The 12543-nt window shown below is 44.1% G+C and overlaps 1 protein-coding gene across 7 annotated transcripts in view; it reads right to left on the bottom strand.

Moving 5' to 3' along the window:
- Window positions 1–12543, bottom strand: part of stimate (STIM activating enhance) — a 63109-nt gene that overhangs the window by 12766 nt on the left and 37800 nt on the right. The window contains exons 8-10 of one of the 7 annotated variants that reach the window (XR_011591966.1): window positions 6427–6692; window positions 3578–5846; window positions 1297–1511 (exon numbers count right to left, since the gene is read on the bottom strand). Coding sequence is in view for 1 of the 7 variants with exons in the window: in XM_070873502.1 (XP_070729603.1) it covers window positions 6576–6692 (117 nt within the window). In the remaining 6 variants the exon portion in view is untranslated. The other 6 variants (XR_011591968.1, XR_011591969.1, XR_011591964.1 and 3 more) reach the window with 6 other exon arrangements.

Here is a 12543-nt window from a genome sequence, read left to right as displayed (position 1 = left end):
TTTTTTCTTTATCCTCCCATGTAAGTCCCTAGACATCCAGGGGGCTCTAAAATTGTTATTTCCACCTTTTTTCTTTGAGGACACGTTTGGCCTGAGCCCTCTGGATTTCCTCCTTGAATGCCTCCCACTGTTCCGACACTGATTTACCTTTAAGTAGCTGTTTCTAATCCACTCTGGCAAAATCACTTCTCAACTTAGCAAAGTTAGCTTTTCCCCAATTTTGGACTTTTATTCCTGGTCTATCCTTGTCCTCATCTATAACTACCTTGAATCTGACTGAATTATGGTTACTAGCACCCAAGTGCTCCCTCACTGCTACCCCTTCCATCTGCCCAGCTTCATTCCCCAAAACTAAATCCAGAACCGTCTCCTCCCATGTTGGGCTTATTTCCTATTGACTAAAAAAGTTCTCTTGAATGCATCTTAGGAAGTCCACACCCTCTATACCCGTTACACTATATTTATCTCAATCAATATTAGGATCGTTGAAATCCCCTATTACTGCCCTATGGTTTTTGGACTTCACAGAAATTTGCCTACATAATTGCTATCTCAATCCCAATGTTTGGGGGTCTATAATACACGCCCAGCAGTGTGATCGCCCCTTTTTTATTTTTCAGTTTGATCTACATGGCCTCATTTGATGATCCCTCTAACATATCATCCCTCCTCATAGCTGTAAGTTTCTTTAATCTATACTGCGACCCCCCCCCACCCTTTTTTACTCCCCCCTCTGTCCTGTCTAAAAATCCTATAACCAGAATATTGAGCTGCCAAACCTGCCCCTCTTTCAGCCATGTCTCTGTAATGGCTATAATGTTTTACTCTCAAGTGCCTGGCTGTGCTCTCAGCTTATCCGCCTTATTCGCTATACTCCTTGCAGTTAAGTATATACCATTTAGCACAGGAGGACCTCCTTGATTACTACTTACTAACCCTTGTTTCCTCGGTCTTACAAATTCACTTTCTACATTCCTGCTTTGAACTTTCAGCTTTACTTCTTTCCCTATTGAATTTGTTCTCGGGTTCCTATTCGCCTCCCCACACAGTTTAATTTCGATGAGGAAAGACAGGAAGAGGCTTGAGTGTGGCATAAATGCTGATGTGGATTGTTTGGGCCAAATGGCCTGTCTCGGTGCTATATATCCTATGCAATGTTTCAGGAGAGGCGAGCATTGATCTGACGGATCCCCACCTGGGCAATTTACAGGCAGACACCATGCGCTGTCAACAGATTTAAACTCCCTATAGTTCAGATTGTCAAAAATAGACATCAGGAATACCTGGTTAGTTTTGAAGTTTCCAATACTTTAATATAAAGCATTATACAAAGTATATACACATTATATACTCATCTCCTGTACACATTGCAACATGATAAGCCCGACCCGGTCCCAGTGCCACCTGGCCTGGCCCCAGTGCGGCCCGTTCCCAGAGCAGCGTTTTGGTGAATCTGCACGAGTCTTTTGTTGATTTGGTTGATGCAGGAGTTACTCTAACATTTGAATACACTAAAAGGAATGACAGAAGTAAAGACCCATTTCAATACATCGGTACGTAGTGAAACTCTGTTAAACACCCGAACTTAGTCACACTGTCATTTCTAGCCTCTGTGGCAGTTTGAACAGTTAGTAAGTAGTTAGACTAACATTTTTACAACATCTTGTTAAGTTGTTTCACGCAATCTGTTACAAAATGCGGCTCAAATTTGAGGCATATTTTATCAGAAACTATATGTGATACTACTTTATTGATTTCCTTCACCCAGTGAAATGGGAAACTAAATGCAGTGCTCTTTCACCATCGGCTCTTAGGCAAAACTCACCACTTCAATCAGTAGCCAATAGGAAGTGACTATACGGCTGTGAAAGGGCTCCAAATGTTTTCACATCACATTTCTGCACAAAATATTATTCATGAAAATGAAACAGTAATTGAGGCACGAACACACCTGGGAATAATCTGGATAAGCGGTGATCAGGCCAAGTGTCAAAGCTGAATCAAGCACTCAATCTCCCAGGCTGTACAATCACACCACTGCACTTAATTACCATGCAGCAAAGAAAGTTCCGCCGTACTGGGAGTGACTTAGAGCAACAGCATGTGACTATATTCCTAATCACGGTGACCCAACCTGCTCCAGCCTCTACCTCAGATTCACACACTCAAAACGCTAGGTGACTGCCTGAAAGCTGCTTCTCTCTGAACTGAGAGCAGACCCTCCCTCCCCACACACAGTTTAAATCAAGGTACCATTTCATTGCTGAGTGCTGACACCAACATCTGGGTGAACTGATTTAGGATATATTCACCGATCAGCCAACTGTTTACGACTCTGTTGGATATGCACTTGAAATGCTGTAACCTAAAAAGCTATGGATCAAAAGCTTGAAAGTGGGATTAGGCTGGATAGCTCTTTCAGCCGGCACAGACACGATCAGCCGAATGGTCTCCTTCTGTGCTGTAAAGTTCCATGTTTCTACCCAAACCACCAGGACCATAGAATACAAATAGAATGCTTCAGCACCAGAACAAATGGGACGGAGGTCCCAGAGCTCGGGAGCAGAGTTTGAATAATCTGGGATTTAAAAAATACCAATTTCAGAATGGTGATCCAGGACAGTGACACTAATACCAACTCTTTACTTTTCAGAACATGGTTCAGATAGAGGAGGGGTGGAAACATTCGGTCACCATTTTTAGACAGTAGTTTGAGAGTTGTGCAGCTTTAAAGAATCAAAACACACACTTGTAGTAAAGGACTCACATATAGAACTTTTTCTATTTTGCATTTTTGGCTGATTAAAATAATGTTATACACCTCAAATTCACTTTAAAAAGAGTTCTTATCTGAACATCAGTTTCTCAGAACCCGAGACTGGATTTGTAAAAGAGGCACTTTATCCAAAGCAGTGACTTACATTCAAATGAGAAATTTACTGCAAGCTCTAAACTCAGTTAAACTCGGTTGCATTAACCTCACTATAAATGTAGGTCAATACGCTACCTATTTTATATAAACATTACTACATGTATGGACTGTGAATAGGTATCCAAAAAAATTAAGTGTTTCAAATGTCCTATTATCCACTGTGAAATGTTAGGGCGAACACGAGCCCCAACTGTAAGGTTAAATGGTCTTCCTGTTAAACGCATTCGATTAAATGTGCTGCTTATTCACAAGTTTATTAAAAATAATATTAAGAACTGTGTAATAAATTCCTGCATCAATTTGAGTTCTCTAGCTTTCACTATTAAAACTGACTGGCCCGTAGCCTCCAATACACATTTAGCGATAGGGGATAAAGATAGAGTGTTGCCTCCTGCAGCCAATTTTACACAGATTAAAAAGAAAAAAATTATGGATTAAGATTGGAAAACCGATCAACTAAAAATTACAAAAAACAGCAGCAAGCCCAACATTGCCATAACCTCACACTCCACTCAATGTGCTGAAACCAGGTGGCATTTTACCAGTACAGGACAGTCTTTATTAGAGTCTTGAGCAACACTAGGACAAGAACGGAAGTTGAATTGTCTGAAATAAACTCAAATATCATATTTTAACAGCACTGACCTTTCATGCCTCTGAGACACACGCTTTAGTTTCAACTTCTTTTTCAACCAGTTTGTTTTACTCCAAGAAAACCAGATCTACTTTTGCAATTCATTCCCAAATTCATCTCCACCCTGAAACCCATTAAAGTTTGTTAAGGATTAATTTTTTCATTGAAGTGTAAAAAAAAATTTTAGCTTCTGAAGGTTAAATATTTCAAGGCTCGAATTGTTTGGGATATCCTAGAATTCTCCTTGCAGTAAAACCTGATTTACAGTTATAGATAGCCAGCATGTAATATATAAAAATTGCAGCGTCATTTACACTGCAATCCACAAACCGATAGTATTGAGTTCTAAAACTGCACAATTTGCAACAATCAACTACACAGCTATTAATTTGGACAGGATTACTTTTTAAACTACTCTAATGTCAAAACAATTACTCATTTGTCCCAATAACCAACTTATAGAAATGGCAAGATGATCATATAAGTTTATAAATAAATTAAGTGTGTGTTTAAGGCGAGTATGTCAGTACTGGAAATGTAACAATTTAGGTCCCCAGTAACAGCATCAAACATTCCCAGGGCAGGTACAGCACGAGTTAGATACAGAGTAAAGCTCCCTCTACACTGTCCCATCAAACACACCCAGGGCAGGTACAGCACAGGTTACAGAGTAAAGCTCCCTCTACACTGTCCCATCAAACACACCCAGGGCAGGTACAGCACAGGTTACAGAGTAAAGCGCCCTCTACACTGTCCCATCAAACACTCCCAGGGAGGTACAGCACGGGTTAGATACTCAGTAATGCCCGTTCTGCTCTAACAATGTGCATCAAAGCCAAGTCAAGATGTCTTGCTGCACTCGTGCAATACTTGTATTTCCCACACCAGACCATGCGGAGCGGGCTCGAGGGGCCAAATGGCCTACTCCTGCTTCTGTTCCTATTTCTTATGCTGAAAAGAGGACCGGTCAGCGCTTCAATGCTGGGGATGTTAGCCTGGACAAGGACGCTGATGTTGGTGCACCTGTGCTCCCAGGGGATTTGCAGGATCTTGCAGAGACATCGTTGGTGATATATCTCAATATATATGTAAGTCAGTGATTTGAGGTGTCTTCTGTACATCGTCCATGCCTCTGAGCCATACAGGAGAGTGGGTATTACTACAGCCCTGTAGACCATGAGCTTGGTGGGAGATTTGAGGGCCTGATCTTTGAACACTTTTCCTCAGGCAGCCGAAGGCTGCACTGGCGCACTGGAGGCAGTGTTGAATCTCCGCATCAATGTCTGCTTTTGTTGACAAGAGGCTCCCGAGGTATGGGAAGTGGTCTACGTTGTCGAGGGCCGCGCCGTGGATCTTGATGTCTGGGGGGCAGTGCTGTGCGGTGAGCTCAGGTTGGTGGAGGACCTTTGTCTTACGGATGTTTAGCGTAAGTCCCATGCTTTCATATGCCTCATTAAATACATCGACGATATCCTGGAGTTCAGCCTCAGAATGTGCGCAGACGCAGGCGCTGACCACACTCGATCAGCTTCGCTGGGCAGGCCACATAGTTCGCATGCCAGACACAAGACTCCCAAAGCAAGTGCTCTATGCGGAGCTTCTTCACGGCAAACGAGCCAAAGGTGGACAGCGGAAACGTTACAAGGACACCCTGATAAAGTGCGAAACCACCACTGACACCTGGGAGTCTCTGGGAGGGCGTTGAGCACTTAAGAGTCTCAACGCCGGGAGCGTGCAGAGGTCAAGCGTAGGCAGCGGAAGGAGCGTGCAGCAAACCAGTCCCACCTACCCCTTCCCTCAACGACTATCTGTCCCACCTGTGACAGAGTCTGTGGCTCTCGTATTGGACTGTTCAGCCACCAAAGAACTCACTTCAGGATGGAAGCAAGTCTTCCTCGATTCCGAGGGACTGCCTATGATGATGATGAGAAAGAGGACTGCTGCTGCCAAAGTCTTTTCAAATAGGTCCCTTACAGTCAGAACGCAATGCTAAACATGAAGCTTCAATAAACTTTACTGTCCCAAATTAATATTTGTTCTGTCCAAGCAGACATGGGTTAGAACCAAGGACACCATTATGAAATAATTTGGGGTGGTCAAGTGCTGTTGGACCGAAGTGACAGGTAACATACATCTTTACGCTCGGTTAGTGAACTTTGCAAAGCAAAGCCTGGGTACAAGAGGATCTGGATTAGAAATTGGGTGTCTTGTTGCTGAATTGGAACGTTGACCATCACATCCCATCGAGAAACTGTGCATCAAAGCGGCATGTTATTCAACCTACAGGGAACAACCATCTTGAATCAGTTAGTGAAACCCAGCTGGCACAAGGGTCCTACAAATCCTGGTAAATATATCAGAAATGAAGCAACACTGCTATCACGCCAGGGTCAGAGGGGACGGGGGGAGCCAGGGTCAGAGGGGACGGGGAGCCAGGGACAGAGGGAACGGGGGGGGGGGGGGGGGGGAGAGCCAGGGTCAGAGGGAATTAGTTTGCAAATGTCACCTGACCTATGTCTAGCGTGGATTTTCCCATTATAGCATTTTTCATTTGGTACTTGCGGAGTTCTAACGCACTCACTTGATCTCCAGCTTGTAACCACATTGTGCAATAAATACATGTTAACTGTGATCTTTGAGAGTTGAGGAATCACAGTTCTTGGGCAATATATAAAACATATGAACAGACTGAGCGACAGACGTAATAACTTAAACAAGGAATCAAAAACCTGATCGGTGCTTAAAGAAAAATGTTGTGCAGCACCCAACGAGCCTGTACTGCAAACAATGGACGACTTTGATCAGGGAATGTTTGGTATCAGTGCAAAGAGGAGAGTCGAGATCATAAACTCACAATCACCTCAGTCTCATCCTTATCATCTTTCCGGTCCTTGTACCACTCCACACCCATTATGCAGCCCATTTTCACATTGTGGTTTAGAGCAGGAAACAAGGTCACCCTGTGAGACCGTGACTCTTCCCGCTAACTCCGAGGGACAGGGCTGTGTGTCATACAGGGAGGCCCCCGAATCGCAGCTTCTTTTTAACAGGTTTTAAGTTCGTCAGTCTCCTAAGGTCCTCGTCGCCTTCAGATTCGTCCATCTCGTCATCTGCTGAAATGAGAATCTGTAAACCGCATTCAACAGTGAGAACTGGAAATTACAAGCAAAATCTGCAGACAGCACACATTACTAGAAATCATAAATCCAATCTAATCTCTTTTAGCTTCCTAAATCACAAATACATGCTCTATTTGTAGTTTACAGAGTTTGAGAAAGATTATTTGAAATAACTTCAAGACTAAGAATGGAAAGAAATCATGTAATGTAGCACGGTGACGGGCTTAAGACAAGTTCAACTCATGACTGCAGTCGGGGGACAAATAGCAGAATGGATAGCAAGTGGTCTACAAAACAGAATTTTTGCTATGAGGAAAGATTGGTTAGTTTGGGTTTGTTTTCTTCGGAGCATTTAAAAAGTACCTGGATGTGCACTTGAAGTTCCGTAACCGACAAGGCTACAGACCAAGAGCTGAAAAGTAGGATTAGACTGGCTAGCTCCTTTTCTGCCGGCGCAGACACGATGGGCTGAATGACCTCCTTCTGTGCCATAAATTTGTATGATTCTATGCCATCTGCCGCCACAAATAGATTTCCAGTTTGATCCATAATCGGCCCCACTGCTCCTCGGATCTCCTTTTTACTGTTAATATGGCTACAAAAGATCTTTGGATCCCCTTTCATGGTCGCCGTCAATCTATTCTCGCACAGTCTCTGCCCCTCATTTCCCTTTTCACTTCTATGTACTTTTAAAATATTCAGCCTGATTCTCCTTTGTATGATCAATCTGACTGCTGTCATACGCTCCCATTTTCTGCTGCATGCTACTCTCTAACTGCTTCGTCACCCAGGGCGCTTAGGCTTTGGTTTCCCTCCCTTGTGGAAATGAACCTGACTGTGAAGATACGTGAAGAGAAAAAGATTAGTGAAGACAAACGTAGGTCCCTTATAGTCAGAATCAGGTGAATTTATAAATGGGGAACAAAGAAATGGCTGACCAATTGAACAAATACTTTGGTTCCGTTTCACTAAGACACAAATAACCTTCCAGAAATACTAGGGAACCGAGGGTCTAGCGAGAAAGAGGAACTAAAGGAAATCCTTATTAGTCAGCAAATTGTGTTAGGGAAATTGATGGGATTGAAGGCAGAGAAATCCCGAGGGCCTGATAGTCTGCATCCCAGAGTACTTAAGGAAGTGGCCCTAGAAATAGTGGATGCATTGGTGGTCATTTTCCAACATTCTATAGACTCTGGATCAGTTCCTTTGGACTGGAGGTTAGCTAATGTAACCCCACTTTTTAAAAAAGGAGGGAGAGAGCAAACAGGGAATTATAGACTGGTCAGCCTGACATTGGTGGTGGGGAAAATGTTGGAATAAATTAAGATTAATAGCAGCGCATTTGGAAAGCAGTGACAGGATCGGTCCAATTCAGCATGGATTTATAAAAAAGGAAATCCTGCTTGACAAATCTTCTAGAATTTTTTGAGGATGTAACAAATAGAGTGGACAAAGGGGAGCCAGTGTATGTGGTGCATTTAGACTTTCAAACGGCTTTTGACAAGGTCCCACACGAGATTAGTGTGAAAAATTAAAGCACATGGTATTGCAGGTAATGTACTGACGTGGATAGAGAACTGGCTAGCAGACAGGAAGCAAAGAGTAGGAATAAATCAGGGCCTTTTCAGAATGGCAGGCAGTGGCTCGTGGGGTACCACAAGGTTCAGTGCTGGGACCCCAGATATTTACAATATACATTAATGATTTAAACAAAAGGAATTGAATGTATTATCTCCAAATTTGCATGTGACACTAAGCTGGGTGGTAGTGAGAGCTGTGAGGAGGATGCTAAGAGGCTGCAGGGTGACTTGGACAGGTTAAGTGAGTGGGCAAATACATGGCCGATGCGGTATAATGTAGATAAATGTGAGGTTATCCACTTTGGTGGTAAAAACAGGAAGGCAGATTATCTGAATGGTGACAGATCAGTAAAAGGGGAGGTGCAACAAGACCTGGGTGTTATGGTACATCAGTCATTGAAAGTTGGCATACAGGTACAGCTGGCAGTGAAGGCGGAAAATGGCATGTTGGTCTCCATAGCGAAAAGGATTCGAGTATAGGAGCAGGGAGGTCTTACTACAGTTGTACAGGGCCTTGGTGAGGCCACATCTTGAATATTGTGTACAGTTTTGGTCTCCTAATCTGAGGAAGGACAATCTTGCTTTTGAGGGAGTGCAGCGAAGGTTCACCAGACTGATTCCCAGGATGACAGGACTGACATATGAAGACTGGATCGACTAGGCTTATATTCAATGGAATTTAGAAGAATGAGAGGGGATCTCATAGAAACATAAAATTCTGACGGGATTGGACAGGTTAGATGCAGGAAGAATGTTCCCGATGTTGGGGAAGTCGAGAACCAGGGGTCACAGTCTAAGGATAAGGGGTAAGTCATTTAGGATCGAGATGAGGAGAAACTTCTTCACTCAAAAGTTGTGAGCATGTGGCATTTTCTATCACAAAGTTGTTGAGGCCAGTTCGTTAGATATATTCAAAAGGGAGTTAGATGTGGCCCTTACGTCTAAAGGAATCAAGAGGTATGGAGAGAAAGCAGGAATGGGGTATCGAGGTGCATGATCAGCCATGATCATATTGAATGGCAGTGCAGGCTCGAAGGGCCGAAAGTCCTATTCCTGCACCTATTTTCTATGTTTCTATCTCCTCTTTAAAGGCTCCATTACATTTCTGTCTGCCAGTCTCTGACTCTGACTTACTCAGACCAGATCCCTCCTCAATTAGCTGAAATTAGCCCTCTTTCAGTTAAATATTTTTATTCTGGATTGCTCAATATCCTTCTCCCTAAATATAAACGTTATGATCACTATTCCAGAGATGCTCCTCCACTTGTCCCACTTCATTCCCCAGGACTAGATCTAACAATACCACCTTCTTTGTTGGGCAGGAAACATACTGATCAAGAATATTCTCCTGAACATACTTCAGAAAATTTCTCCCCTTCTATGCCCTTCAACAATCACTGCCCCATTCAATACTGAGGTAGTTAAAGGCTCCCATTATCACTGATCGAAAGTTCATGCACCTCTCAGTAATTTCCTTGCAAATCTGCTCCTCGATCAACTTCCCACTATTTGGTGGCCTATAAAATATGGATGCATTTATTTGTACTAACTGAATTGCAGCAGTTTCACTGATTGGCTCTCCATTACCACATGACCTATTGCTGATAAGCCACACCCTGAAGTTTCTCTGGAATGTGTAAATGGAACCACCCAGCCTAACTTTGCACATTGTAACATGATCCATTTGCACATCAGAAGTCAGAAAGGACACATCCCTCCCCCCAGCCGAAGTCCCTCCTTACCCCAGTGCAAATGCATCCCTCCTTAACCCAGTGCAAGTGCATTCCTCCCCCAGCCTAAGTCCCTTACCCGAGTGCAAGTTCAAGTGCATGACCTTACCTGCCCCCCTGGGAATCCCCACCATAGATGGGGCATTGTGTGCGGATGTTAACAGGTTTATTGGGTGTGAAGTGTCAGTGTCGTGACTTCTGGATTTCATCCACTCCAGTGATGTCGGGTGTGGGTGTAAAGGGGGTTGGAAGAACGTGACTCGTCTTTCCTGAGTTCCCTTTCAACCCCCCCCCCCCCCCCCCCCCACACACCTCAACCAGGGTCTCTCTCTCTCTCTCTCTCTCTTTCCCTCCCCCCCGCCCCACCCCAACCAGGCTCTCTCCCACCACCCCAACCAGGGGGGAACAGAGTCGGAGACTATTTGTCCTAACTCGCTTCTGCGCATGCATCAGGAAACGCGAGTTAGGACAAATAGTCACTGCGATAAAATACACCAAATAGTGAGATAGTTCCTCTATTGTTTCTCGACTCCAACCAAATAAGATTCTTTCATCCTTCAAGGGCAGTTTCTCTTTCTAGCACTAATATTTTCCTTAATCAAAACTGCTATGTCTCCTTCCCATCTTTCTTGAATATTTTGTACCCAGGAATATTAAGCATCCATTCCTCCCCTTCTTTGAGCCAGCTCTTGCCACTACATCATATTCCCAAATGTCTATTTGTGCCTGCAGCTCACCAACCTTATTAACCACACTTTGTGCATTTACACGCATGCACTCCAAACCTAATTTAGACCTCTTTGTATTTTCTATGTCCCACCCAATTCTGTATTATTTCTAATTCTAACTATCTCTCCCAGTCCTCTATGCATCTTGTTTCTACTTTTTAATACTACAGCCTGGTGCCCAACTTCCTGCCGAATTATCTTAAACCCATTCCCACAGCGCTAGTCAACTTGCCCATAAGGATATTAGTCCCAGCTGTTCAGGTGCAACCCGTCCATCTTGAACTGGTGCCTCCTGCCCCAGAACTGGTCCCAATGTCCCAGGAATCTGAAGCTCTCCACACATTAACCTGCCATATCCTCCTCTTACAAGAATGTAGTACCTCGCTCCTTAAACTCTAACTGCCTCCCGTTGTCATTGGTTTCAACATGGACCACGATTTCTTTTGTTCCTCTCCTCTCCAGCCCCAGCCCGCCCGCCCCCCCACCCCCGCTCCGCAGAATGCTCTTCACCCTCTCTGTGGCACCAGGGAGGCAGCATACCATATGAGTCTCACGTAGACGGTAGCAGAACTGCCTGTCTGTCCCCTGACTATCGAATCCCCAATTACTATTGCATTCCTACACTTTGCTGTACTCTCTACGAGTATATTCAAGGCTGAGATAGATAGATTTTTGGACTCGAGGAGAATCAAGGGATATGGGGATCGGGCAGGAAAGTGGAGTTGAAGTCGAAGATCAGCCATGATCTTATTGAATGGCGGAGCAGGCTCGAGAGGCCGTTATGACCTACTCCTGCTCCGAATTCTTGTGTTACATAGAAACATAGAAAATAGGTGCAGGAGTAGGCCATTTGGCCCCTTGAGCCTGCACCGCCATTCAATAAGATCATGGCTGACCATTCCCTCAGTACCCCTTTTCCTGCTTTCTCTCCATACCCCTTGATCCACTTAGCCATAAGGGCCATATCTAACTCCCTCTTGAAAATATCCAATGAACTGGCATCAACAACTCTCTGCAGCAGGGAATTCCACAGGTTAACAACTTTCTGAGTGAAGAAGTTTCTCCTCATCTCAGTCCTAAATGGCCTATCCCTTATCCTAAGACTATGTCCCCTGGTTCTGGACTTGTGTGTTATGTTCTATCTAGTCCTTGCCTCACAGTGTCAGGCTAGGGACTGCACTCTTTCGACGTGCTGTCACCCTCACTGGTATTCAATGCTAAATATGGGTTTGAGAGTGCCACACTCCCGGAGGATTCCCACACTGCCTGCCTCTTCCTACCCTTCCGGATGGCCATCCACTTGCAATTCGGAACTCTATGTGGCTGCAGGGTGCCCACCTCCTGGAACCTGTGATCCAGGACACACTCAGCCACCTGTATGCCCTGAAGTGAATCCAGCTCGCCCACAAGCTCAGAAACCCTGTGCGTGAGTTCGAACAGCTGGAGGCACTTTCTGCACAGTGGGCCTCCGGGACACATGAAGCGTCTTGAAGTTCCCACATGGCGCAGCAATTGTAGATAATGGGTCATAGCTGTCCCTCCATTCTAATTAGAAACTTAAAATAAAACCTTTAGATACAAGGTGATTTATATAATTGCTGTTAACTAGGTTTAAACTACACTGCTATTTTTCTATTTACTCCTCAAAATTAACTAACCAAAGTTCAACAAGAACCACTGCAGTGGTCATCAAATACAAAGAACCTAAACATTAGATATCTAGATATTTAACCTAAATACTATCTTAGAATCCACTCCTTCTTTTGAGTTGGACGTGAGAAACCGCCTTCCCCCTCTCCACCGAATTCCTACCATCACCA

Source organism: Pristiophorus japonicus, unplaced genomic scaffold, assembly GCF_044704955.1.
Source record: "Pristiophorus japonicus isolate sPriJap1 unplaced genomic scaffold, sPriJap1.hap1 HAP1_SCAFFOLD_496, whole genome shotgun sequence".
Classification (NCBI taxonomy): domain Eukaryota; kingdom Metazoa; phylum Chordata; class Chondrichthyes; family Pristiophoridae; genus Pristiophorus; species Pristiophorus japonicus.
This window is presented reverse-complemented; position numbering and strand designations above follow the sequence as displayed.